The sequence below is a fragment of the Aotus nancymaae genome, unplaced genomic scaffold (genome assembly GCF_030222135.1).
Source record: "Aotus nancymaae isolate 86718 unplaced genomic scaffold, 86718_ANA_hifiasm-v0.15.2.pri h1tg000124l, whole genome shotgun sequence".
In the NCBI taxonomy this organism is placed as follows: Eukaryota; Metazoa; Chordata; class Mammalia; order Primates; family Aotidae; genus Aotus; species Aotus nancymaae.
The window spans coordinates 1209130-1236360 of record NW_026988539.1 but is presented as its reverse complement, the minus strand read 5'-3'; the positions used below and the strand labels follow the sequence as shown (position 1 = coordinate 1236360).

The following is a 27231-nucleotide window of genomic DNA, read 5'->3' as shown; positions in this document are numbered from 1 at the left end:
TGCGGCGGCGCAAATCCCGCTGCAGGGGCGCACGCACGGACGGAGCACCCCTGGCCCCGCCCCCGGAGGCCCCGTGCGAGAGCGCGCCCGGGCGTGCGCAGGGGCGGCGGCGCGGCGGCGCGAGGACGCGCGGTGACCGTTGGCGCCGAGGGGAGGAGGCAGCCGCCGCCGCCGCCGCCGCCGCCGCCGCCGCCGTTGCGCAGATCCGGGCCGCGGCTGTGGAGAGGGCGACGGAGCTGGTGACCTTCCGGAGGCGGGAGCGAGCGAGGAGGCCCGGGAGCGCTGAGCGCCGCCGCCGCCGCCGCCATGAACAACTCGGGCGCCGACGAGATCGGGTGAGGACTGGCGGCGCGGGCCTGCGTCTCCGCCCCGGGCCCGGCCCGCAGCCCCCAGCCGCCCGGCCTCAGACGCCGCCCCCCGGGGCCGCCCCGTCAAGGTCACGCCGGCCGGGGGCGGACTCGGGACCCGGACTCGCTGCGGCTTCGCGCCGGGGGCTCTGGACGGGAGCCCGGGGTCTGGGGGGTCCGGGCGCCCCCGCCGCCCCTTCCCGGCTTTTCGTCCTAGGGGACCGTGAATGGGGGCCTGAGGGGTCGGGGGGCCCCGAACGGCCGCCTGGGGGAGTCCTGGGGCGCCCCTGCCGCCGCTTCCCGACTGCGCGTTCTGGGGGACCTCGAATGGGAGCCCGAGGGATTCGGGGGGCCCCCGCCGCTGCATCCCGGCTTCCTGACTGTGGTGGCCCGGAACGGGAATCTGGGGGGTCTGGGGCGCCCCCGCCGCTGCCTGTAGAGTCTCTGCTTTGGGGGACCCCGAATGGGAACCTGAGGGAGCCTGCGGGGACTCCGGGGCGTCCTTTCTGCCGCTTCCCGGCTTCCGGGCCAGGGGTACCCTGAACCGTGGCCTGGGGGGCGGGCAGGGGGGCGCCCCCAGTGCGCGCCCAAACTTGGCGGGCGGCGCACGTGGCGGGCCGAGCCGAGGGTTCCGGTTCTGGCGCCGCCCAGCTTCTCCCACTCGGAGCTCCGGGCTCCCCGCTCCCATCCCAGCCCCCAGAGTGGTAAGACCCAGGGCCCGCGGGGCTCGGCTCGACCGGGGCTTGCTGTGTTTACGTTATGTCGGCGCCTCCCCGTCGGGGGTGGGCTTGAGCTGCGGAAGGGAGAGCACTTCCGAGGCAGCGACGGGCCCGCGGAGCCTTGCAGAGCCGAGGTGTCCCCCCCGATTGCAACCTGGCCGGACCCCACAGGGCCGGGAAACCTCACTCCGCGGTGTCGCGGGGCTCGGCTCTGTTCTTTGGCAGGAGCGGCTCCTGCGGCACTAACGTTCTTTTAGAGTTGTATTCTTCCGGCAGAACAGTCTGGGTTGGGTTTCCTCGTGGTCTGGTGTAAATTTCTCAGTGCCCTTAGCTTTAAGCAGCGCCCTGAGTTCTCAGTGCCGGGATTGGCCCGTGCTGGAGCGGTTGCTGCTAGAGGGTGGCCTGGGCAGGCTCCTCCCTCACGCGCCATAGGTCGCGCTTGTGGACCGGGCATGCCTTTTGTGGGTTCTCCCCTTCCCCAGACAGAACAAAAGAGCACCTTCCTTTGGAGTACTGAGATGTAACCACTTATTCCCCTTATTCCCTGCTTCACCCATGCTGTGAGTCCTCTCCAGGCACTTTGACTTGGCAGGGGCCGTGTGCCTGTGGGGAGACATGATCTGGATGGGGCCCTAGCGGGATTGGCCAGAGCAGGGGCTCCACCAGCCACGGGGAATGGAGCCCTCGACTTTGGGATGATGGGGTGAGGGGGCTCCCAGGTGGGGTGCCTGCGTTAGGTCAGTTCAAGCCACAGGTGAGCGTGGGCCCTCTCCATCCGAGCCCTGGCTGCAAGGAAGCTGGAGAGAGGTGAGGGCTACTCCCCTTCCCTCCCTGCACAGACACCCTTGGGAAGTGGGGGAGCTCGGGTCCCAGCCACAGCACAGACAGGCTCTTGGGACGCCACGGGCTGCGTGGAGGGGCCTGGAGTACATGGACCCTGCTCTCCTCCTCAGCTGCTAACTCTGTCCACATCACCGGCCTTTAAAGCTGGAAGCCCTGGCTGCCCAGGAGTGTCCACTGCTTTCTGAGTCAGATTAGGTGGCCGAGAAGTGTTGACACAGCTACATTTTTTGTGGGAAACAGGCTTCCATTCTGTGTGGGAGTCTATGGTCTACTCTGAACTCCTTGCTCTGGGGACTTGTGTTTACGAAACGCTTGTGCCCCTGTGAAACGCCGTCCTGGCAGGTCCCCTGCAGTTTCCTGGGAGGCCACAGGGTCAACCCTGTGGGGGATGCCACGCGGGAGGGTGCTGGATGGAAGCAGGTTCTCTCTGTGATGGATGGCGGCTTTCAAGATGCCATGGGTCTGTGATTTCCCACGGTGGGGGCTTGGCACCTCCTCAGGCTGCCCTTCTTCTCATCCGCATCCCTCACTGCTCACTGCCATGGAGGAGGCAGGAGATCCCTCCGGCTCCCACCAAGCCCTGCATCTGTCGCCACAGTCCCTGCTTGGTGGGCTAGGCCTGGAGTGCACCTGGGTGTGGGGTCAACGCCTCAGGACAACTGGAGCCCTGCAGCTCCCTGTTCTGGGACACTTTTGGCCACCCAGCCGCTGCCATGGGAAGGTGGGTTAGGGAGCCACCCTTGGGGAAAACTCTGCTTTTGAGTTTGAATCCAAGAAGTCTTTCTGAGTTTTTAGGGTACCAATGCTGGCTTAGAAGTCCATGTAAAGCCTGATGGGGACGAAAGTCAGCTGAGGCCTGTGGGTGATAAAAAGTGCCTTCCACACCCTGACTTCTAGTCAGCCCAAGGATGGGGCTGCACGCAGGAGGAAGCACACAGGAGAGGTGGCGTGTGGGGAGCTCCTGTCAACCTTGCTGGGTTTGGCACGCGGATCCCATGTGCTGGAGGTGATGGGCGATGTCCTCATTTGGGATTGGGGCCTGTCCTGGTCCTCTTGTGAAGGGTGGGGGACAGGCACTGACCTGTCTGGAGGGTTAGAGGGACAGTACCAGCTGGTGGCCTGCAGTGCTTGGGGCACAGGCGATCAGGAAGGCCAGAGTCTCCACTCTGCCTTCCCTGGCCTTGTGAAGTCATCTTCAAGTCTCTGGGTTGAGCACCTTGAATTGGATTCTGGGAAGCTGACACAGTGCGGCCGGAGTCACCGAGTCCTGTGGAGTAGCTGCTGGGTGCTGGGCACCTGTGTGATATGCCAGGTGTCAGGAATAGGACCCAATGCCTGGCTTACCGGGAAGGGACGGAGGGGTCACCTCGAGCACTCAGGCCATTGTATTCTGCTGGCCTCCAAGGCGGGGGTCGTGGAACTGGAGAGGGAGGTTTGTGGAAGATTTTTATCTGGTAGGTACCCTGGGGAATGGTGAGACGGGGACACCTGCACATATTTAGGGAAGTCACAGAGGGAGGAGGGACTCAGCGGAGAGAGGAGAAAGCAGCCTCTGGGCAGCTTCAGGGGAACACAGGACTGTGGTGGGGCCATGCAGCTTAGAGCCAGAAAGGCCAATGGTGGGTCCCTCGGTTTATTGGGTGGCTGTGGAAGCAGATACCGAGTGGGTCTCCTGGCTGGGCCTGGAGAGGTTGTGACCGCCTGTGCAGTGCACAGTGAGCACAGGCACCTGGGAGGAGGGATTGCTGGTCAGTTCAGAGGGCCGTCATCTGGGGAGGCTGTTGCAATGTAGGGAGTGACGGGAAACCTCATGGGGCTGCGCCAGGCCTTTCTGGGGCTCTTGTGGTGCATTTGGGTTATTTTGAGGCAGATGTCCTGGGCTGTCAGCACTCTGGCCTGGATCACTCTGAGGCAGGGCATCCTGGGCACTGCAGGGCGCTGGACAGCATCTTTGGCCTCCACTTGCTCTGTGCCAGGAACACCCCCACTCATGACAACCACAGATGCCCTCAGACATCAGCCTGTGTCCTGTGGGGTGGGGGAGACTCGCCTGGGTGAGAGCTGCTGTCTGGGGCGTCTGTGCTCTTGGCCTGGTTCCCACCGTGTTGGGGGTAGCAGCTCCTCGTGGTTTATGACTTGTCCTGTGTTGACTTCTTTGGTTCCTGTGAATGGGCCGTGAGGTCAGGGTGCTCCTGACTGGCTGCTCCTTGGCTCTGATGGTCTGGAGCAGGCAGATGTCTAGAAAGGCGGCAGCACCGCCCTGGCGCGTGCCCTTCACTCAGCAGCTCCCCGGTAGCCCAGAGCCAGCAGCAGCATGCAGCGTGCCCAGCTGGTGCTTGTTCCCTTGACTAACCCTTGACTTTCCCAGAGAGACAGAGGCACAGAGGAGTTGAGGGATTCGCCCAGGGTCCCCCCAGCCAGTGGAAGAGCCTGAGCTGGGAATCCACACCCCTCCACTGCCTGTCCCACGCAGAGAGCACTCCTGGTCAGGCTGCTGTGTGCATGGTGCAGTCTGTTAATCTGAGGTTGTGCTATCTTCTGTGGACTGAGGCCTTTTCCCATCCAGGCCTGGTCCCTGTGACACTGCACCATGATGTCAGAATCCCTGAGAGCTGTGACAGAACCTTAGGCAGAGGCCACTCATTTGACAGACGCTTAAGGGCTGAGGTTCCAGCTTGGCTCCAGGCATTGCGAAGGAGGACACTGGTTGCCTGGGAGGGTGGGGCTGGCAGGGAGAGGATGAGGGCGACCACAGTTAGCACCCAGACTGTGGGCATTCAGTGCCCCCTTGAGCACACAGCCGTGCATTACAGTTCACAGACTGCTGGTGTGTTCTGTGGACCCCACACCCTGCCAGCGTTGGGGTCGGGGAGGCATCTGCTCTGCTGGTGAGGGGAACCTGACTGTGGAGGGCGGGGCTGCGCTCACTGGCCTGAGGCAGGCAGTGGGTGAAGTGGTCCCGGTTGGCCTTAGGGGCAGGAAAGTCCATAGACTCCTCACACAGCAGCCGCCACTGGGCCTGGGCTTCTGCCTCTCTAGAGTGTGCCCAGAGCTGAGTGTGACCGGCAGAGCTCGAAGCCAGGTGGGGCCTGTGGGGAGGCAGGCTCCTCCTGGCTTGGTCCCTCAGCCCAGCAGGAAAGGAAAGGTCCCCTGCCGACTGCCCTCGGTGAGGCTGCTGGCCCTGAGTGGCCAGGCTGGGAGCCACTTTTTGAAGCCCTCTCTGCTACTGCCAGGAGACCCGGGCTCTCTATGGTCAGCCTAGGCCAGAGGAAGCCTCTGCAGATGGACCTTCTGCTTCAATACCTCACCGCACAGCTGCCCTAAGGGCACACAGGAAGCGGGGCTACCGCCCCAAACAGCTTTTGCTTTAACAGGCGGAAGAGAGTGGCTGCTCTGGCCACTGTGGGTTGAGCCCCCGCCGGGTATGGAGCCATGGGGCTTGGGCACCAGGCTTGCAGATCCTGGGAGGTGTTGTCGTGACCTTTGGTAGTCAGACTGCACACCAGACTCCAGGTTGCCAGGGAAGAAGTGGAGCTCACCCCACGCCTCCCCCACTGATGAGAACAGCCCCTTTGGGTTTGTGGGGTGTAAGGTCTGTAGGAGCGTGACTCCTGTCAGAGAGGCCGTCGGCTGGGTGATGACTCTCCCACCAGTGGGCTCCTCAGAGGCAGAGCTTGGGGAGATTACGTTTGTAGCCGACCCCTTAATCTGCATAGGCCAGTGTTTAACTGCCCAGTTAATGTCCTCGGTCCACACGGTGCCAGCCCAGGTGCAGGCTGAGCCAGCCTGGAGCTGAGGACAAGCAGACTGCCAGCCCCGGAGCCAGCTCCCGAGAGTCAGCAATGCCTCCTGTGCTGGCCACGGCCTGTGTGGCTCCCTGGACTCTGGCGTTTACTTGTGTGAGAGTTGAGAGTTGGTTTTGCTGCCTGGGCAGTTCATGGGCAGCGTCTGGGAGGTGTCTGCCCAGAGCCCCGCATGTTTCTGGGGTGCTGGCTTCTCACTCATCACCTGGTGAGGTTGGCAGCCAAGAGCTTTCTTATTTTATTCACTAAAAAAATCCTGAGCCTCAGAAGTAGGGACTTTGTGCCAGGGCCCTGGAAGCAGTCCCTGCTACTGAGGAGGTGACCCTGCCTCCTGGGACTTTCTGGAGCCTTCTGTCTGTAGACCATGGAGAAGGTGCCAGTCTTAGCTGGTAGCCTCCGAGCAGTAGTAAGAGAAACACGAACATGAGAGGCTTTAGTGCAGCACCAGCCCGGAGTCGCCTTCCCTTCGAAGCAGACACTGTGTAAAACAAAAGCTATCTGCTGCAGTCTCAGATTTCGTGAGTAACAAGACTTATTTCAAAAGAAACTTAAATTCTGTCACGTTCTCAGTAATGAAAGATTTTTATGCCATGATCATATATGTAATTTCTGACTTACAGGAAAATTACAAAAGTAGTAACAAACATTTCCATATTCTCTTGACCCTGCAAGACCCACCACTGGCTGACATTTTGCCATCCGGCACACGGCACCTCTTGCCCCACCCCCAGTGAACTCTGTGTGGTTTTTTTTTAGACGGAGTCTCACTCCTCACTCTGTCACCCAGGCTGGAGTGCAGTGGCGTGATCTTGGCCCATTGCAGCCTCTGCCTCCTGGGTTCAAGTGATTCTCCTGCCTCAGCCTCCTGAGTAGCTGGGATTACAGGCCCCTGACCACTGTGTCTGGCTAATTTTTTTATTTTTAGTAGAGATGGGATTTTGCCATGTTGACCAGGCTGGTCTTGAACTTCTGACCTTAGGTATCTACCCTCCTTGGCTTCCCAAAGTGCTGGGATTCAGGTGTGAGCCATCGCGCCCACCACACTGTGTGTTTCTCTTGAAGTATTTGAGAGTAGCTGGTAGGCCGCCCCTTTATGTGGACACTGCGCTATCTATTGTTTCCCAAGAACAACGACATTCTCTTACATGAACACAGCTCAGTGATCAGAATTGCGAAAGCAGCCGGGCACAGTGGCTCACGCCTGTAATCCCAGCACTTCGGGAGGTCAAGGTGGGCGGATCACAAGGTCAAGAGATTGAGACCATCTTGGCCAACATCGTGAAATCTCGTCTCTGCTGAAAATACAAAAATTAGCTGGACGTAGTGGCGCACACCTATAAATTCAGCTACTCGGGAGGCTGAGGCAGGAGAATCTTCTTGAACCTGGGAGGCGGAGGTTGCTGGGAATTCACCACTGCACTCCAGCCTGGGCGACAGAGTGCGACTCTGTCTCAAAAAAAAATAAAAATTGAAAAAAATATTTATCTTTTTTTTATTTTTTAAAGTTTTGTTTAAGAGACAAGGTCTTTGTCACCCCAGCTGGAGTGCAGTGACATGATCATGGCTCACTGCAGCCTCGACCTAGGCTAAAATGATCCTCCTGCCGAAGCCTCCCAAGTAGCCAGGACTACAGGTACCACCACCATGTCTCCGTATGTTGTCCAGGCTGGTCTTGAACTCCTGGCCTCCCAGAATGCTGCGATCACAGGCGTGATCTGCTGCCTCCAGCTGAGAAAGACAGTGTTGATACCAGGTTACTAACCCACCCACCCTGTTCTGAGTTTCTCAGCTATGTATTTCTAGCCCTTCCCCCTTAATACCCAATTTTTGAAATTTAAATGAGGACCGAAACTGGACTGGTCTGACGAGTTCCTTCCACCAGGGAGGTGAGGTGGGCGGGCGGGGATTCGGTTTCTTGGAGGACACCTGCCTATTACCTGGCTGTTTGGTGGGTGCAGTGCTAACTAGAGGCTGGTATTTCTTCACGTGACTTGGGGGTGTGTGTGTGTGTGTGTGTGTGTGTGTGAGTGTGTGAATGCTTGAACTTTGATTCCAAAGGCTTGTGTAAATGGACATTTTTCTGGCAGTTCCTGCTAGTCTCGAGGGCCCTTCCTTCATGGGGTAGGGGCTGCTGCTGGCCCTCCTGCTGGGTGCCCGGCCCTGCTGGCCGGGATGTGGGCGGGGCTAGGCCTGACTCAGCACGGGCACAGCCTACGGGGAGTGAGGCACGCGGAGCCTCGCTCCTCCCACGGTCGCTAGTCCTGACCTCAGTGCTCCCTGGCCTGATTGCGAAGGGTGCGTGGGAGACGCAGGATTTTAAGTTAATGAGGCGTAAGCCTGCTGCTGTTGCGGGATCAGCATGTTTTTCTCTGAAATTGGTCTTTTCAGAACTCATCTCTAGGGATCAGGAACACAGGGCCACTAGCACAGCCCACCTGGGGCTGGGGGTTCCTTGTTGACATTTTGAAGACGGCAGTGGTTGCCTTTCCTGTGGTGGAACCATGCTTTGTTTTTCACACACTACATTTAAATTAGCCTTTCTTAGGGAAAAAGGAGGAGCAGGAACAAGCCCCTGGCAGTTGGCTGTGGCAGACCCTTCACCAGGGGCTGACTCCGGGATCTGGAGTTCACAGGCCCCAGGCAGTTGTTGATGACAGGTGCCGAATGTGCCAGCCACCTTGCACGGGTCTTTCCTGGCGAGCTGGCAGGATCTGGAGGAGTAGGGCTGTGTTCCAGCCCGTCGCTCCTGACCGCTGGTGGGGCAGTGATGTGTTCAATCTGCCAGGGACTTTCTGCAAAAGCACAAGCAGGTGTGGCGTGGTTGGCCATCAGGGATGCGGGGACCCTTGCGTGCCTGCTGTTTTCAGTGATGCTGGCAGGGTCTCCGGTGGGAGCTTCGAGGGTGCTCTGCTCTCTGGAGACCAAGGGTGTTGGTGGTACTGGCACTGAGTCACAGCCAAAATTCAGCTCAGGGACTTCATTTTGAATACGTGTCCCCTTTTCCAGGGAAAGTGGGCAGGACTGGAGAGCCGCCGATAGAACCATCTCTTCCCTGCCTCCTGGGTTTGGGGGAAGCTTGAATGACATCTAAGGCCCTGTGTCTGGGTAAGCCTTGTGGCCCATGTGTCTCAGACATAACCCAATGGGTGCCATGGCTGATGCATAGTGGCACAGCCCTCGTTGGGAGTTGGAACAGCCAAGGCCCCTGGGTGCACTCGGAGCTGCAGAGAGGTGAAAAGATGGGCCCTTGGGCGTTGCCGCAGGGTGGATGGCAGACGCCTTGGGAGAGCTCCAGCTCATTTGCCCAGAAGAGACAGCCCCAGGATGGGGGTGAGGGCTTGTGAGGGTGGGCAGGGGGTGCCAGTGCTGAGCCTGGAGCTCCAGGGCCTTCACCGCCATCTGTGGGCCTCGTTCTCTTATAAGTGCAGGCTCATCTGGAGGCTTCTGTGTCTCCCCACCCCGCCTGGGGCTGTAATTCAGAGGCCTTGTGGCTTAGGTGTCTAGTTTATTGCACACATTTCAAATGTAGACTTCTAAATTCTTTTTCCTGGTTATAAAATATTTGCAAAGGCTGTAGGAAAGCGAGCCTGTGTCCCGCTCGGCAGCAGCACGGTTCTGTGCGGTCACCACTGGTCTGTCAAAGGAACTCTTTGCCCGTTGCGCGTGAGGTCTGCCTGTGACTCTGTGGCCAGTCCTCTCCCCATGGTGCTGGCAAGGCTTGGGGTCATCTTTCGTGTCTGCAGACAGCATGGGAGAGGCTGACTTGCCATTGCCGTGAGCTCCTCGCCGTCATGTGCGCATAAACTGCTTCTGTGTTTTGAATTGAGACCTTAGTTTGGCTCAGATGGGGGCATTTCTAAGGCAAGAGCTTGTCTTGATGGTGAATGTTTTCTCATTGAATTGCAGGAAGCTCTTCGTGGGTGGTCTGGACTGGAGCACGACCCAAGGTAGGTGGGGATGGGGTGTCCGTTGGGCGCCGCAGACGGGCTCTAGGACCTTGGCCTTCAACTTGGGGGTGTCCGGTGGGCGCCGCAGACGGGCTCTAGGACCTTGGCCTTCAACTTGGGGGTGTCCGGTGGGCGCCGCAGACGGGCTCTAGGACCTTGGCCTTCAACTTGGGGGTGTCCGGTGGGCGCCGCAGACGGGCTCTAGGACCTTGGCCTTCAACTTGTGTCTGCGGCCTCTTGCTGCTGTCTTGGATGTTTAAATGCTGTTGATACTGTTTTGATTTCTGGGCAGGGGCATTGGAGTTGGCTGGGGCAGAAAGTGTGTATTTACTTTGAGACTGCTAATTTGGCCCTGGTATTTCCCATCCCAGGTTACAGGGAAGACCTCAGTCTGCAGGTTCCTAGCTCAGGGCTGAGGTGGGTGGTGGAGGCAGACAGCTGTGGCTGGAAGTGCAGAGGGCGAGGGCCTGGCTGAGCTCCCGGCTGAGCTCCCGAGTTGAGAGTAGAGGAGGAGAAAGTGTGTAGCCCAGTCAGTGCTCCGTGCTCACTGTCAGCATCCAGAGGTGTTGTGTTTGCCTTCCCGGACTCACACAAAGGCAGGTTGTAACCGCTGGCCACTGCTGTGCTCACTGGCAGCCCCTCTGATTTACATGCGGGCCTCAAGTGTGTGTTGGGCAGAATCCCCCAGTGCTTCCTGGACACCGCCCCCTAGCCCCCAGTTAGCATTGCTGGGTGCGTGGCCGGCGGACTGGAAGAGCGCGTGTGAAGCAGCCGCCGCCTGGCACGTGTCTAATGCTCTGGTCCCCCAGTTCAGCATTGCTGGGTGCATGGCCGGCGGACTGGAAGAGCGCGTGTGAAGCAGCCGCCGCCTGGCACGTGTCTAATGCTCTGGTCCCCCAGTTCAGCATTGCTGGGTGCGTGGCCGGCGGACTGGAAGAGCGCGTGTGAAGCAGCCGCCGCCCGGCGCGTGCCTAATGCTCTGGTCCTGCGTGTTTGTGTTCTGTTCCCAATTTCCGAGCAGAGACTCTGCGCAGCTACTTTTCCCAATATGGAGAAGTCGTAGACTGTGTTATCATGAAAGATAAAACCACCAACCAGTCTCGAGGGTTTGGGTTTGTCAAATTTAAAGACCCAAACTGTGTGGGGACAGTGCTGGCCAGCAGACCGCACACGCTAGACGGCCGAAACGTAAGTGTCCTTCCGGGAGCTCTCTCCCGCTCTGCCTCCCCTGTCGTGGCTTTGCTTCACTCTGTCCTGGACTCCGACGGATGTTTGTATTAGAGCATGTTTGAAAGTGGGTTCATGTGGAGGCCGAAGCCGTGGTGCCGAGGCTGGGTAATGCAGTAGGACGCAGGGCGGACGGAGCCGGCGGGTGGTGGGGGGCTGCTGTGCTGTGGCTGCTCTTGTGCTGACACCTTCTTTCCTAGAGAAACAGCCTCTTACTCACCACCGGCTGATTTGAAACTTCCTACAGATCGACCCCAAGCCATGCACACCCCGGGGGATGCAGCCAGAGAGAACGCGGCCGAAGGAAGGATGGGTAAGGGGCGGGGCCGGGCGGCCTCCTCGTGCGTTCTTCACTCAGGATGGAGACGCGTGCCTTCAATCTGGTGTTTTCGCTCACTAAGATCGAGAGCGACAGAGGTCTTCTAGGTTGACACTCGAGCAGTTGAGCATCACCCAGGCTTATCAGTGCTGTGTTTTATCCTACAGCCAAGAAAATTCTTACTGGTCTATCTTGAGAAAAAAAAAATGACAGCTTGTGCCATTTCATGTCAGGAGCCCTGCATCTTACCTCTGCGCCCTGTGTACCCACTGTGCTGGGCCAGGCCGTGTCAGCTCGTGCTGGCCACCTTGCCGCTCCACTTGAGATCCCCTGACATGGCAACTTGGGTTCTCTGACCTGTGGCCCTGGTGCTTGCCTGGCTGACAGGGCACCATCCCGGCATGGGGTTTCCCTGGTCTGCTTACCTTCCTCCAGCTGTGCGGTTCTCACACTGGCGCCAGGAGCCTGGTGGGGCGGTGCAGATAGAGAAGCTCCCACCCCCACAGAGCGTGCTGGACAGTGCAGACCTGGAGGCCTGCTGAGGCACTGAGTGCCAGCCTCTCTGCAGTGTGGGCAGCAGGCCGGGTCTGCAGAACCTGCATTTCCAGCAGAATCTGCTTCTGCAGGCTTCAGAACCCTTGGAACAGTTTTATTTTTCTTTTATTTTTAAACTTTATTAGGAAACTTTTTTTTTTTTTTTTTTTTGAGACGGAGTTTCGCTCTTGTTACCCAGGCTGGAGTGCAATGGCGCGATCTCGGCTCACCGCAACCTCCACCTCCTGGGTTCAGGCAATTCTCCTGCCTCAGCCTCCCGAGTAGCTGGGATTACAGGCACGCGCCACCATGCCCAGCTAATTTTTTGTATTTTTAGTAGAGACGGGGTTTCACCATGTTGACCAGGATGGTCTCGATCTCTTGACCTCGTGATCCACCCGCCTCGGCCTCCCAGAGTGCTGGGATTACAGGCGTGAGCCACCGCACCCGGCCAGGAAACTTTTTAACTACACAAAAAAATAGAAGAATAGCACAAAGAATACCTAAATACACCATGTAGATTTATACATCATTAATATTTTGCCAGATGTATCTATATGTGTTTATATCCATCTCTGTCCACATGTACCACTCCTAAGGACTGGAGGGTGCGTCCCCTAAAATTCCGTCCTCCCCACACGCATCCCCGGTCAGTACACCGGAGGGTCAGCACCATGCTACGTTCCCGCTCCAGAATTGTCTCACAAGTTCTCTCATAACTATTTTCTCCAGACTGGAATCCAGTCACGGTTCCTATTCTGCCTGGTTATTAATTCATTGATGTCTCTAGTTTTCATTAAGATATAACGGGCACATAGTAAACTGCACAACTTGATGGATTCCGACCCACGCTTCCACTCACGAAACCATCCTTACAGTCATGGCAGTGAGCCCTCACCCCCAAAGCTTTAGTCTGTTAATTCAAAGCAGTTGGGACAACTTAAAATATGGTAGCCTTGGATAGGAGAAAAAAGAGGATGCTGGGTGGGGGGGGGCAGGAGGAGAGCAGCCACAGCTGAGGGGCAAGTGACGAGGCCCGGGCAGTGGTGTCCAGTGGCATCCAGGAGCAGGCTTGCTGGGCACTGGGAGGCGGCAGCAGGGACTGTGCAGTTCGGGCCATGTGTCATGTGGCTCTGGAGCTGCTAGAGGTTTCTGTAGTCACCTTTGTCACCTGCTGAAGAAGTACAGCCTGAAATCCAGCTTCCTCTCTGCTCGCTTCCATCGTCAGCGCTCCCCTTCCCCAGCACTCTAATCACACCTCCCGCCTTTCCACTTTGTAGCAGTTGTAATGCAGAATAACTGAAGGCGAGGCACACACGGTGCTGTTCCATTCAGCTGAAATTCAGCCCTGCAAAAATGCTAAATCCCCGTCTCCTTGGGTCTCTGTAGAAAAATGCAAAAGTGTCTCAGAAGAGCCCAGTGTTTCTGGTTGCTCTTCGGACCTAGCAGCTCGTGGAGCGTTCTTGCCTGGCTTTCAGCCGACTCTTAAAACCAGTGCAGATAGGGCTTTGCGGCCTGTGCAACTCACGGAGGGCGTGGAGGGTCCGGTGTGAACTAACCATTCTTTCCTTCTTCAAACAGCAGAAAGGACCCAGGAGCGATAACAGTAAATCAAATAAGATATTTGTCGGTGGAATTCCTCACAATTGTGGTGAGACAGAGCTCAGGGAATACTTCAAGAAGTTCGGAGTGGTGAGTTTCTCCTACCCGGCGGGGCTGTTGGGCAGAGCCGCTTCTGCTCGTCCTCTGCCTTCTCGGGGCTGAGGTGGCGGAGCCGCAGGTGCTCAGGCCTTTCAGGCTGGGAGCTCGGGCGCTCGTATTTCACCGATGCCTGCACCCCCCCACCGAAAAGATGGAAAACCCAGCCTTGGCCTTCACGGCCATTTAATGTCCCAGTAGGGTGGTTCTGCAGGCAGCTAGCCTGACAGCCTTCAGGGCGTCTGCCTGATTCCATTGTGAAAACACCGTGGGGTAAAGTGTCAGAGAACAATGGTTACACAGAAATGGGGCTCAGCGTGGCCTGGACGAGCTGACTTCCAGCAGGCAGGTGGGAAAATAACCAATCTCCGCTGAGCCTGGTGCCAGAGGGAGCTGGGACAGCCGGGAAGGGGCCAGGAGGGAGCCCTCCCAGTCAACTGACGCAGGGGCGTGCGCTCACCCCAAGGTCCTGCTGGGTCTCATCCTGTGCCCCGCAGGCCACATTCCCAGCCCCTCCAGCAGGACAGTCCTGTGGGCCTGGGTCCAGTGTATGTTTATAAGGTGGTAACTGAGGTGTCTGCGGGCCTAGGCCAGGAATGAGGGGCCCTGAGTGGGGGCCAAGGAGCACAGGGTCTGCAGAGGAGCTGTGTGTGGCTGCCCTGCCGCTTTGAGTGAGGGCTGAGCGTGCCCTTTGCTTCCCTCGTTTGGGTAGGAAGGGTTTCTGTGGGGTCTTCTGGCTCCCACGACCCCTGCTAGGACACGTGGCCAGCATCGTTGGCCCTTGGTGTCCCTCAGCATACACGTGAGCGGGGCCATGGGCGGCTTGGAGACAGATTCCCACGCGCCTGCCCTGGAGCTGCTTCTATACGCCTTCATCTGGCCCCAGAGTGTGGGGGCTCCTGCCTTTCCCAGACAGCACCCCAGGGAGCAGCCCTTGCCTGTGCACCTCCCCCACTGCCCCGTTGAAGGAGGGTGCACCCCGTGCTGATACCTCGGAAAAGCCCCCTCGGCGCTGGAGCTGGCGCTGGGCTCACGTGATTCTCTCCTTCCAGGTCACGGAGGTAGTCATGATCTATGATGCCGAGAAGCAGAGGCCCCGAGGTAAGGGCAGATCTAGTTTGTCCTTGGCCTTCTCTCCCTGCTCCTCCCTCAGATGGCAAACTATCTCACCTGCCAGGCACACATAGGTGGTGGCTGTAGCAAACAGCCTCAGGACAGGACGAATTGGAGAGAAATGACTAAAACGTGGGTTCCTCATGTGCACCCCATTCAGCCTGTCTGTGCTTCCCGAGGTCAGACGTCACACATTGTTTTTTGGTTTGTTCTTTTGGCGTTTTTATGACTCGACATGGGTGTCAGCCTGGTTTCTGTTTTTCACCGTGTCCCGGAAGAGTGTGCCGCTTCTGCATCTGACCTTCCTTCGCCCCCTCGTCGAGTCCTCCCAGTGTGGCCGGCCGGCTCGGCGTGGGGCGTGGACTTCCCGTCATCCATCCCATGCTTTCTTTTTTTTTGTCCCCCTCTGAAGTCAGTGGGGCAGGTGGGAGGAGGGTGAAGAGTCACCTCATCATTTTCACTCGGCTCCCCGCACGCCTGTCCGCGTTGGTTTGTGGAGCTGGGGCGATGGGCGCCCGGTTTCTGTGCCCCTTTTCCGTGGCTGCTGTTGTCTGTCCTGCCCGCATGGTTTTGGTTCATCAGTCGCTTTTGGCCAGCCGCCCGAGCAGATCCGCAGCCTGGGTCCGCCCGAGGCGTCGTGCCGCCCCGCACCACCCGCCAGGTCAGTCGGGGCAGCCCCGAGCGCCACGCGGCGCCACAGCATGGCCACCATGCTGGAGCATAGTTTGCCATTTGAACCTCCCTCCCCACGGTTAGGGCGTGTTCCTCCTCCATGTTGGTTACGCTGTTAAGTCTTAGTCGTAACTTAATTTAGACATACATGCTTAGTGACGTACTTAAGTGTCTCATAGTAAAGTACAGTAATGTTAAGTAAGTTGTTTTTCCTTTTCTCTCTGTGAATTGTTTGTGATTAACGATATCTCTTTAGATTTCTCTTCTCCAGGTGCTAAATTATATCACACAGGTACAGGCCAGTCCCGCAGTCAGAGGAGGGAGCGGCTTTGCTCCAGTGGGGTGTAAACGAAGTTTCAGGTGTTTCTGTCCCGCTTCCTCAGTGGTGATGTCGCCTCTTGACAGCCGCATTCCTAGACAGCGCTCAGGGCGCCTCCCCCAGGACCCAGCGCCTCTTGCACTGTGCCCGGACCAGGCGAACCCTGTGGTTTCAGACACTCCTGCAGTTTGAGAAAATGTCTACTTCTAAATATGTTGTTTGATCACCGATGCCGTGTTCCAATACTGCCTCTGATCTTGGGAAACTTGAGTGCGCGGGAATCCGAGGGTGGCTTCTAGGTCCTCCCGCTTCCCCTCCGGCTGCCCAGAGCTGGCGCCCCTTCTCCTTGCATTACACGGGACGTGGCTGGCGAGTGTCGCTGAGTCCACGCTGGTGTACAGACCACTTCGGGGCCAGCATGTGGCCACATGTCCTTAGCCGTCGGGCTTTGTAAGTGTCCCTTGGGTGTCAGGTGAGCGGAGGGCAGGAGAGACGCCGTGGCGCTTCTTGACGGGTCCTCCCAGAGAGCGAGTTCTCTTTCTTGGCCTTTCTTCCTCTTCTGAGATGGGTCTGTGTTCCCCTTCCCTCCACCTCCCTCTTCCTCTCCATTGACGGAAGGTTGTGGCCACGTCCCTGTCGGGGACCCCGCATGTGTCTTAGGCACACAGTGTCTGCGTGGGTCCCTGCACGGTCCTCCCACGTCTGCCCTCGGCCCACCCGCTCCAGCCGCTGCCTCGTTCGCCTCTGGCCCCGCCTTGTCCTCGGGTCTTCTTCCCGCCTCCTCTCGCTGTGTGCCTTGCCCTCCTGGTCCCTCTTCCTCCTCTCCCGTCAGGTTGCAGACACCACGTGCAGTCACGCTGAGCTGCATGCGTGTGCTCAGGACGGTGGGAGGCTCCTAAACCGCGGGTGACCTTTGTCCTCTCACAGTCTCAGCTGCCCTTTCTGCCCCCCATCTTTTTCTCGCCCAGTTTTGCCTGTCATGTTTCTGCCTGGTCCCAGCTACAGCAGCCCCGGCCCCTATTTCTTGAGCTTGGGTGGCCCCATGGTGGGCCGCTCCTTCCGGGGGCCCTTGCCTGCTCCCACCCCCACAGCCTTTCTCTGCCGCGCTCACGCCCGTGTCGCGCTGTGCCCTGCTGTGTGGTGCTTTGTCACACACCCTGTGCCTCTGGCAGGCGGCCCATCTCCAGCCCCATCTCCACTCTTCCCTCGTCCGTCTTTGTTTTGTGAGGTCTTGGGCAGCTGTCTGCCGCGCACTTCCTTCTGTCCAGCACACAGGCCATCTGGGGAGGTGCTAACGCGGCCAGGGCCCCTCGGGAGGACAGTGTGCTCTGTGGTGTCGCACTCCACCCAGCCGGGGAAGCCTGGGGAGCCCAGCGCACTCCTGCGTAGAGGATGAGACCCACTCCGTTAGCCGGGGGCCGCGCTCACCCCAGACCAACTAAACTTCGTTTATACTGCCACTCTCTTGTGTTTGGAAAATGCTAAATTTTTTTTGCCTTTAAAATTTTCTGTTTTGATCCCATGGTGCATCTCGCTCTTGCTGCTGACAGCAGAGTCTGACCTGCTGGAACCCGTTGTGGCCTGTATCTTTGTGCACTGTTAATCTACCTGTATATATATGCATATATGCCTATGATATGACTCTCCTAGGACTCCTTGGGCTTACCCAACAGTGTTGGGTAAGCCTAGCGAGGCACCAGCTGTGGTAGATACTGTACCTGTTAACGCTTTAGAACGATATATGGCTGCTGTCAGCACTAGCTGCAAAGCAAATTGCAAGCCAAGGGGGAGAATCCTGGGTTTCAGAGAAGCACACACACATCCACGGTGCACACCCCTGATGGAGACGTAGACTTCACGCGGGCTCCTGGCCTGCAGGCTTCACTGGCCGTCTGTCCACAGGCGAGAGCCAGAATACTGCAGCTTGGACCTCTGACCCTCCCCTGGGGGTGGTTTGTCTGCCAGTAGCAACGGAGGCCCTCACCACTGTACTGCCTCGGCTGCTGCATTCTAGGACGCGCTCATTGTTCCAAATGTGTTCCTGACACAGAGCCCCAGCCCTGGGTGTCTGGGTTGGAGACCTGACTCAGGCCTCAGTCAGCAGAGCCGTCATCGGGAGTGCGGACATCACCGTCTGTCCACTCCGTCCTGCCGAGTGGCAGCTCCTGGGGAGGGAGGCAGCGCCCCACACACAGCTGAGCTGAAACCCGGGGTCGATCCCTCGGCCCGTCCCTAATACTGTTCATCATCCTGTTTTGTGTCACAACACCCTGCTACCTTGATTCACTCTTCGTCGTTGGCTAGGTTTTGGATTTATTACTTTCGAGGACGAACAATCAGTGGACCAGGCTGTCAACATGCATTTTCACGACATCATGGGCAAAAAAGTGTGTAGTTGTAGTTTTATTTTACCTTAAGACCAAACCAAGTCTTAGGCAACTTAGGGGTTTCACTGGAAAGGAACATTCCTTCACAGAAAAGGGTCAGGCGAGTTCGTCCTGTGAGCCTTCGCTGCGTGAGGTGTGCGGTGGATCTGGGTCTGTAGACAGCAGGAGGGCCCCATCGTTCCCAAGCACCCTTCCCGTGGGTGGGTGTCTCCCAGCTTTGCTTCTGGAGCCCCTCCCTCTGGGTGGCCTGGGACTGGGCGGGTGGGGGGCCTGGCGAGGCCGTGGCGGTGTTGGGGCTGGCTCCAGTGAAACTGCAGCGTTGCCTCAGGCTTGGTTTCATGACCACTCCTTCAGATGTCTGCAAATCCCCATTATCTAACACTGACCTGTAATGTGATCAGCAAGGAACCTTGGAGAGCCGAGGTTCCGCTTAAAACCGAAAGAGAAATGAAAACATCATGAAGGATTGGTTGTTTTAATTGGGTCACTTACTGTGGAACTCCGGCACCAGCCACATGCTCTCGGTAGTACTCAGCCACCATGCAGTCAAGTGACCTCTGGTTGTGTCATCTTCATACTGTGTTACCCCCGGAGGTGAGAGGGACAGGAGGCCACCCCCCGCCCCCAGGCCAGCCCTTGGTAGGTATGTGTCAGAAAGGGCTTCCTAAGGCCTTGTTTTCCCTGAACCCTTGGAGGTTCTTGAGAAGTGGACTCTGAAATAAATAACTGGTAGAAATTCTACAGAGTGGAATTTCTTGCAGTTAGTGAAAGCTTAGGGGTCCCAAGTTTTTGCAGTATTCTTGTCTTGGTTCTTTGAAACCAAGGAGCTCTGCTGGCTGTGCCAGGCTGCCTCACTCACCGAGGGGGATTCGACCTCACCTCCACGGTGTGACGGCGTCACCTGTTAACAGAAGATGCTCAGCCTTTTGGAGAAAGCCACGGTTATTTTTCCAGCTGAAATATCCTGGAGGGAGCCAGCCTCCTGCTCATTGTCTCCTGCCCCGCCCTCTACCCCAGCCCCGGCCATTGAGAGACAGTAGCACGTGTAGTAATTTTTGTATACAGGTGGCTTAGATTTGGCTGCAGACTTCATTAATTCCATTTGAACTCAACTAAAACAGGAGACACCATCCCTGTTCTGACATTCGGTGCAGCTTTTGGTGTAAAGTTAGCATGCAGGCTGCATGGGTGCCCAGCAGTACCAGCACGGGTTCAAAGGAGTCTGCGCTCACAATTTTAAGGTTCCATGCCATTGACGGTTAGGGACCAGCATGGTCTTGATACATGGGACAGAAAGGGCTCTGTGCAGCGCACACACCTGCTCTCGTCCCTGGGCGGGCCCCCGGGTCCCCCTAGCCGTGACTGTCTGCCTGAGCCTCTGAGCTCAGCGTCCTCAGTGTGGGTTTCGCCTCCCAAGGAAGACGGTCATTGGAGTCCAGCTTGCCTGGCACCGACCTTCACTGGTCGGCCGGACATGGCACTTGGCGTCACTGCCAGCCCCTCGTGGGGATTTTCCATAGAGGTTTGGTCTCGGGTGGTGGTTCACCTCCATGCCAGGCAGCTCTGCGTTGCTGTGTTACGATAGGAAAGGGTAAAAGAATTTTTCTTTGCCACGTACGAGGACTGCTGTGCTTTGTAAGCAGGAACCACAGTCCTCTAAGGAGAGTGTGTGAAGACTCGTTAATTTGAGTTCTTTGAAACTGGTCCCTTGGTCCTGCTGTCGCCTTGCCTTGAGCTAACGGGGGTTCTGTTCCCGTCATAGGCCGTCCTCGGGGCATTGGGCAGGCAGGTGGAGGCTTTGTGCCTCTGTGGCCACCACTGTCTGTTCTCTAATGGACAGAACAGAACGCAAGATGCGTAGCGCTCAGACTGAGACCCCAAGGCTGACTCCAGGTGGATTCATTGTCTCTTTATTCTCATTAAAATTTACCATAAAAATAAGACAAATTCAGCAATCTCAAAGGCCGAGGCAGCCCCGGACCTGCGGACTCTGTTGTCAGCCCGCCCATACTTTAAACCAGGCATTAAAGGAAGGTCGGCCCCTGCGCCTGGGATAAGTAGGTCAGGCGTGCTCCCTCCGTCGTCCCAGGCCCCGCGCCCGCCTCCTGAGAAGGCTGTGGCTCCTGAGTGTCTAGAGAGGAAGGGCCCCGGGCTGCGGAGCGAACACAGTATGAAGATTGCTTACTGATCCAAATGTCCATTTTATTGCATGTTTGTTTACTTTTTTTTGTTAGATGTAATGTAAGATTCTCTTATCACATCCATTCCCTCTGACATTATTTTTGAGTTAATTGAGATTCTTTAAGCGTTAGCCTGGGGAAGGTAAGTCTTTATCTTCCATTAGACATTTTAAATTAAAAAATCTAAGTAAAACACCAACCGTGTTTCTCAGGTATGAGTTAAAAGCACAGGTGGGTGGGCTCCGAGCGGTCCAGAGGGCGATGAGGGTGCCGATGGCTGGGAAGATCCTGGTCCCGTCCCCGTGTTTTCAAGAGGAAGGAGGATGCTGACGTTTTACTTGAGTGAAAGACCCTTCGTCATGCACGAAAGTCCCCTGCGGGCTGTCGGCTCTGTCCCTGCTGCCTCGCAGCGGGTGGGCTCTGCTTGTGTTACAGTTGTATCTATTGTACCTGAGAAACATTTTTTAAACAAAAAAATTCAACAAAAAAATTTTTTTAAGAAAAAAATGCTACTGGCCTAAATAAGGTTTATAGTTAAGTATTTAGTCTTAAGTCATAAGTTGCTAAGTGTAGTCATAAGTTACCCAAGGGTGTGTCTGAAGGGAAGGGGGTGCTGGGACCCGCAGCCCCATCCTAAACCAGAGCTCGGTTTGTTTAGGTGGAAGTTAAACGGGCTGAGCCTCGGGACAGCAAGAGCCAGCCGCCGGGACAGCCAGGTACCAGCCAGTGGGGGAGCCGCGTTGTTCCCAACGCTGCCAATGGCTGGGCAGGCCAGCCCCCGCCCACGTGGCAGCAAGGATATGGCCCGCAAGGTAAGGCTGAGGCAGAGGTGCTCTCGGGAACCCCCCACATCTCAGACTTGGCCTCCTCACTTCTGCTGCGCCTGCCAGCAACACAGTGGCCTTGAGTCCCGACCAGGAGCTGGCAGAGAGCCAGCTCCCAGGCAGCACTGCCGCCTCCTCAGTAGCTGGGTAGCCACGGCTTAGGTGCCTGTCCTTGGCCTGGGCCTCGCCATCACCGGGAAGAGCTGCAGTGAGCGTCTGCACCTCGCTGCTGTGTGCCACGGCGGGTCTGAGCAGGAAACCCTGACTTCTGGCTTTGCCGAGTTGAGCTCGGAATCGGGGTGCTGCCCCCAGAGGGCCCTTAAGGACTGGGCAGGCTTTGGATCTCTGCCACCTGCCATCCCCTCTGCAGTGCCGTGGGCCCTCTATGGCTAGGCCTGTGCATGGCCACCCTGTGCTACTCAAGAGCTTCCAGCAGCCACAGAACCCCTGGGCTTGGCCGCAGCCTGACCCGAGTTCCAGGTCAGGGTTCCAGATGTCCCTTGTCCAGGCCCTGAGACTCTGGCTTCCCTGTGCCTCGTCTCAAACCTTTCTCTTTACAGCCTCCCCTATTGGAAGCTGGGAGGTCCTGTGGGGACTGTCCCTGCCTTCTTGAGGCTTAGAAGTCCCAGGTTTCTCTGGGGTCCTCAGGTGGAGCTTGGAGGTCGCCTGTGCCCCAGTCAGCAGACACAGTGCCTGCCATCTGGCAGAGAAGAGTGGCTTTAAGGCCTGTTTGACAGTGGGTGGGGAGTGCTTCTCTGCCCAGGGCTTGGGGGCTCTACCCTCAGGACAAGCAGGCTCTGAGCACAGAAGGCCCCGGGGTGGGCCCCAGCCCCGGATGCCCGTGCTCTGCGGCTCCTCGTCTGCGTCGGGCACCTGGGTGGACACGGCTCCAACCTCCTCTTCTGTTCTCTCATCCAGGAATGTGGGTGCCGGCAGGACAGGCGATTGGTAAGTCCTTGTTTATAGAGCAAAGGTGGGGACGGAAGCCACATGGCAGGCTGACTCAGCAGGTGCCCCAGGGCAGCAGGCACAGCCTGGTTCCTGTGTCCTGAGTGCTGGAGAGGAAGAGAGGGTGAGGGGCCTGCTGGGGGCCCCTGCCAGGCCCAGGTCTGGCTGTGGCCAGGCCATGTCGTCCAGCGCACTCTGCCCATTACCCCTGCGCTCTGTTTCAGGTGGCTACGGACCGCCCCCTGCGGGAAGAGGAGCCCCCCCACCGCCCCCACCATTCACCTCCTACATCGTGTCCACCCCTCCTGGAGGCTTCCCCCCTCCCCAGGGCTTCCCTCAGGGCTACGGTGCCCCTCCACAGTTCAGTAAGTCTAGGGGGCCTTGTGGGAGGGCCCCCGCCTGCTCTGGAGACGCCCCCAGCCAGGTGGTGGGTGGGAGCGATGGGGGTTCCTGTGTTACACATCTGGCCTCAGCCTCAGGGAAAGCTACAGGTGGGGTGCGGCTGCTTAGCAGGTCACCCGCCACCAGGCCCTTCACCTGCAGATGGGCTCCGTTGCCTGTGGCTTCGCTGGTCAGGCTGAAGGGCAGCTCAGGCTCTTGCAGGCCGGAGAGCTCACGGCAGGAACGTCTGCACCCGGCCAGTTCTTCTTACAAGCCTCTCAGGAGACGGAGCCTGGACTTCGTGTCTCAGTCTCGTACTTCAGAATTGGGGGACATTTGTTTGCGGGTGCACAAGTTCTCATTATTGACTAACTTTCCTGTTTGCTTCAGTTGTAATTGAAGAGCTGAGTATAAGATTAGAAGGTATACCCAGAATTTCATCTTACTGTATTTTTTTGAGATGGAGTTTCACTCTTGTTGCCCAGGTTGGAGTGCAGTGGGCCGATCTTGGCTCACTGCAGCCTCTGCCTCCTGGGCTCAAGTGATTCTCCTGCTTCAGCCTCCCAAGTACCTGGGATTACAGGCGCCCACCACCATGCCCAGCCAATTTTGTATTTTTAGTAGAGATGGGGTTTATCCATGTCAGCCAGGCTGGTCTTGAACTCCTGATCTCAGCACACCCAGAATTTTCAATGGGCTCCCAGGGTGGGGCCATTGGCGCTCTCCAGTAGAGGAGAAGAGACGCAGGCCTCCCGGGGGTGTGGCTTTCTAGGATCCTGTGTACCCTTCCCGCCGAGCCAGTGGTTACTCCTCAGAGCACACAGTCAGCACGGGCTGTATCGGGATCTGATTTTCACTTGCCGTCCTTGGGACCTGGGGGTGTTTTACAGTTGGGGAACATCCGAGTGTGAGCTAGTCCCATCATGGAGGCTCCATGTGGCTGTGGCATAGGAGCGGGCGGTTCCATTCTCTGGTCTGGATCAGGCTCTGCACATGGAGGCCCGTGGGCCAGATGACTGACAGGAAGGAGCTGGGTGGAACCTCGGCCCGCCTGACGTCCAGCAGCAGAGGGCAGGGCGGCAGTGCCTCCGGCACGGCAGCCCCTTCTGAGCTCATCAGGACGCGCCCTCACCTGTGCTGGCAGCTTCCTAAACACGGGCACTGGGCATGGTGGCAGGTTTTTGTTCTGAAAGCGATTTTGCTGTGGGGTTACTTGCTCATTGAGTTATCGTCTGACGCCCACCCTGCTGCAGCTCAGCGAACTGCCACCATCCCAGGGGCATGTGTTTCCTGGGGGGAGCGTCCTGGGTCCGTGGCTCTGTGGTCCATTCTGTGGACGTCCATGAGGCCTGGGTGTCGTGTGGGTTAGGGTGGCAGTCCCGTCTGGGCAGCTCCTGCTGGGCTGGGTGTGGGTCTCCTGCTGGTCCGCCCCCAGCTGCACCACGTGGCCGGTGCCCTGCCCTCCTGTGCTTCTGCAGGTTTTGGCTACGGGCCTCCACCTCCACCACCGGATCAGTTTGCCCCTCCGGGGGTTCCTCCTCCACCGGCCACTCCCGGGGCAGCGCCTCTGGCCTTCCCTCCGCCTCCGTCTCAGGCCGCCCCAGACATGAGCAAGCCCCCGACAGCTCAGCCAGACTTCCCCTACGGTCAGTATGGTAAGTGGTCTCCTGCTGGCCCCAGGATGGGGCACGGCCTGCCTGCTGCTTCCTCCCCCTGCTGGCCTCCTCCCATCTTTACCTGGCAGGAAAGGATAGAGGGAGGGGAGTGGAGGTGCCGTGGTTGTTGGAGAGCGCTCGTGGCGTCTTGCCCTGGCAGAAGGGAGTGTGGGAGTGTGGAGGGAGCGTGGGAGTCCACTCAGCAGGTGTTGCAGGGCCTGCGTGTGTGTGAAGCTAAGTGGTGACTGGGTCAGGAGAAGTGGGTCCCAGGAGGCTGTGATCACTGTCGCAAGGTCAAGGCCCTTGATGTGGGTCCCGGGTGCACTGACCCCTCGGTGTTTCCACTTTCTGACGTTGTCATTCTCCTGCTGGGTTACAGACCCTGCTTGGGGTAGAGGCCTGGGTCTGTAGCAGGCCGTGGCCTGGACCGTGGGCTTTGCCTTGGACTTGATGGCTTTCGTGACTTGGGTGCTGTCTGGAGGTGACCTGCAGGAGGCGCATGTGCTTCAGGGCTCGGAGCTTGGTGGGGGGTGGGGCTAGGAGCTTGGTGGCGAACGGGCCAGAGCTTGGTAAGGGACAAGGTTAGGAGCCTGGTGGGGGGCAGGGCTAGGGGATAGGTGGGGGACTGGGCCAGGGTGGGTCAAGGTTTTGCATGTCTGTAGTTCTTGACCTGCACTGAGCCTAGTGTCACAGCATCCTTGCTCAGGACCAATGCAGTGGCCTAAGTGGGTAGGGCTCCAACCATGGGCAGCTCCTCCAGCACCAGGGGATGTTCACAGGCAGGGTTTGAGAACATGGGGCGCCTGTCTCCAGGTGGCCATGGGCTTCTGGGCGCCTGTGAACACACTTCCTTTAGGCCTTGTGGGTGCTGGGAGTGGGAGCTGTGTGTGGCCCAGGTGCCCGCCTGCCTTGCATGGCTCTGGTTCCCCTGCCCTCATGGCCAGGCCTCGGGCCCAGGTTGCTGCATATGTGGGTCTTGACCTGCCACCAAGCCCCGAGTGTCTAAGGCTGGCAGGGGGGCATGAGGCGCCCAGTTGGGGCGTGGAGTGTGTGTCAGCCACTGCTCTCGGTGGCGGCTGCTTGGGTTGGTCACCCCGGTCTCGTCTCTTGCCAGGCCTGGGTTCCTATTCTCCAGACCCGCCGGGCTGCGGCCCACACTTTGTTTACACTCTTATGGTCAGGCTGAGCAGTGATGTGGCCTAGGTAGGTGCCGCCGCCGCCTCCAGGTTCCTCCCACCTGCCTGCACCGGGAAGTGGACGTGGCTTCCTCTGCTGCCCGGGCGGGGGTGGACGTTGGCGATGCCCTCTGGGGAGGGGCCCTTGCCAGTGCTAAGATGTTGGCTGCCTACAAGCCTTCACTGGGTCCAGGATCTCCCAGAGCCCGTGCCCGCCTGTGCCCTGTGCACCTGACTGGGAACCCAGAGGGTGCGGGAGGGGCTTCCTGAAGGTGTGTATCGGGTGGGGAACAGCCCGGCGTCTCTATCCTTGTGAAGACACCACTGTCCATGTCCCTGAGGTCGGCTGGGTGGCTGGACCGGCTGCAGGGTGTGCTGGACCCTCAGCCATGGTGTCACTGGAGCAGTCAGGTTGGGCCCAGGACCCTTCCCTGACACGTGCCACCGACGGATGTGCCCTGGCAGGGGGATGGTGTGGGGTCTGGGCAGGCCCTGCATCGCTGCAAGGGCCCATTGGGGGTTTTCTGAAACTCTGAGAGCCGTGCACTCCTCCGGAGAGCCAGCTTTCTAGAAGCCCTGTCCATGATGGTGGCTCGGGCCATCTGTGTCTCCACCCACCCCTAGCCTTCTCCAGCCTGCCCCCGACCAACCAACGGTGTCTTCAGGATCAAACGGGGAAGCGGCAAGGCCATGTGGGCCACGGAGGGCTCTGGAAGCCGCTTTTCCCTGTGTGCCCTGCTCACATGGTTTTGAGGGAGAGAGCACGCCGCCCAGGGCTCCTCTCCCTGGCTTAGGCGCTGGCCTCAGAAGGGCCCCACCCCACCCTGTGGGGCCTCTGGTCTCCAGGTGGCTCAGCGGAACTGCGTCCAGGCAGCCTCGCTCGACAGCAGCGCCCAGTGCCCGGGGACCTCCCCCAGCTCACAGGCCTCTCTCCCCCAGCAGGTTACGGGCAGGACTTGAGTGGCTTTGGACAGGGCTTCTCGGACCCCAGCCAGCAGCCCCCCTCCTACGGGGGCCCCTCTGTGCCAGGGTCAGGGGGCCCCCCCGCCGGTGGCAGCGGCTTTGGACGAGGGCAGAACCACAACGTGCAAGGGTTCCACCCCTACCGACGCTAGCCGCAGCGACATCTGTGTGACCCAGACCTGGATTCCAAACTTACGAACTCGTGACAATCACAAACGTGGCGGCAAAGTAGCGACTCAACTTTGGGGGGCGGGGGGAGGGCGAGAGGCTTTTGGAGCGGCTGTGGGTGTCGTCTGGACTGAGGTTTTTAAATATTTCTTTCTCTAACCCATCAGCACAATAAAAAAAAAAGTCACTGGTTCAACAACAGGGTTAAAAAAAAATGTCTTCAGCTTTAATTCAAAACTTCAGGTTTCTTTTTCTTCCTTTTCTTTGGAAATTATTTTCCTGAGCCTTTTGTTTTACGGTATATTGTAAACTTTTATGTTAAAGAAAAAATATACATTTACAAATTGTGAGATTTTTAAGAGAAATTTTCTACGATGTATACTGGCTTATTTTTTAATTTAAAACAGGGTTTCCGTCGGCACTGGTGGAGGGGGTGCGTTTCTAGTCCCCTTGCTTTGGGGGTTGGGACTCGTTGGTCCAGAAACTCTGGGAACTTCAAGAAGAATTCTACTGAGTGTGTTTCTGTTTTTTGTTTAATTCCTTGCTTTTGTCGACTGACCTGCTTGGTAGTGTCTGAGGTGCACTTTGGGGGCTGTGCACAGCCAGCCGCGTGGACACTGGTGGTCTGGATCCCACAGCCGCGTGGGCTGAGTAGGAGGCCATCTCCCCAGGCACGTGGCTTCAGGGTGTTTCCCATTGACCAGTCTGACCCTGGTTTGAATAAAAAGAAGTGCGTTTGGATCAGAAACCACGCTGTGCCCGTCTCTTCCCTCCGTGGTCTTGGCCCGGGCCCGTCCTTCAGTGGGTGCTGGGATGCTGGGGGTTTTAGGGTGTGGCCACCGCCAGTTTTCTCTGGGAGTGTGGGCTCCAGGCTTTTCCCATCCCGTGACCTTTATTAAACATCTTGTGCCATGGAAGGTGACATGTCCCCAGGTTCTGGGGATTAGGACACGGGCATCTTTTAGAAGCAATACTGTCACTCTGGCAGGGAAGGCGAGACTTAAAAACA

General features: G+C 58.0%; 1 protein-coding gene across 6 annotated transcripts; it reads left to right on the top strand.

Annotated features, from left to right (window-relative positions):
* Positions 1-127: 127 nt before the first annotated feature.
* DAZAP1 (DAZ associated protein 1) lies at positions 128-26601 on the top strand. Of its 6 annotated transcripts, XM_021676619.2 has the most exons (13): positions 128-335; positions 9619-9659; positions 10681-10847; positions 11134-11199; positions 13321-13431; positions 14490-14538; positions 17846-17928; positions 20767-20920; positions 21851-21880; positions 22105-22245; positions 23740-23916; positions 25031-25119; positions 26031-26601. In XM_021676619.2, the coding sequence occupies exons 1-12, from the start codon at positions 307-309 to the stop codon at positions 25117-25119; spliced, it is 1137 nt and encodes a 378-aa protein (XP_021532294.1). In that variant the 5' UTR covers positions 128-306; the 3' UTR covers positions 26031-26601. The 6 variants fall into 6 exon arrangements, with proteins under 6 accessions (XP_021532294.1, XP_021532292.1, XP_021532291.1 ...); XM_021676617.2 differs by lacking the exon at positions 25031-25119 and having other exon boundaries at positions 13324-13431; XM_021676616.2 differs by lacking the exon at positions 25031-25119 and having other exon boundaries at positions 26034-26601.
* The last annotated feature ends 630 nt before the right edge of the window (positions 26602-27231 follow it).

What these genes read in the sequence shown, in the direction of transcription:
- DAZAP1 (XM_021676615.2), top strand. Translation starts at nt 307, where the DNA reads ATGAACAACTCGGGCGCCGACGAGATCGG. An exon ending in TCGGGCGCCGACGAGATCGG is followed by an intron (nt 336 to 9,618) that starts GTGAGGACTGGC and finishes ATTGAATTGCAG; the next exon opens with GAAGCTCTTCGTGGGTGGTC. An exon ending in GCCGGCAGGACAGGCGATTG is followed by an intron (nt 21,881 to 22,104) that starts GTAAGTCCTTGT and finishes GCTCTGTTTCAG; the next exon opens with GTGGCTACGGACCGCCCCCT.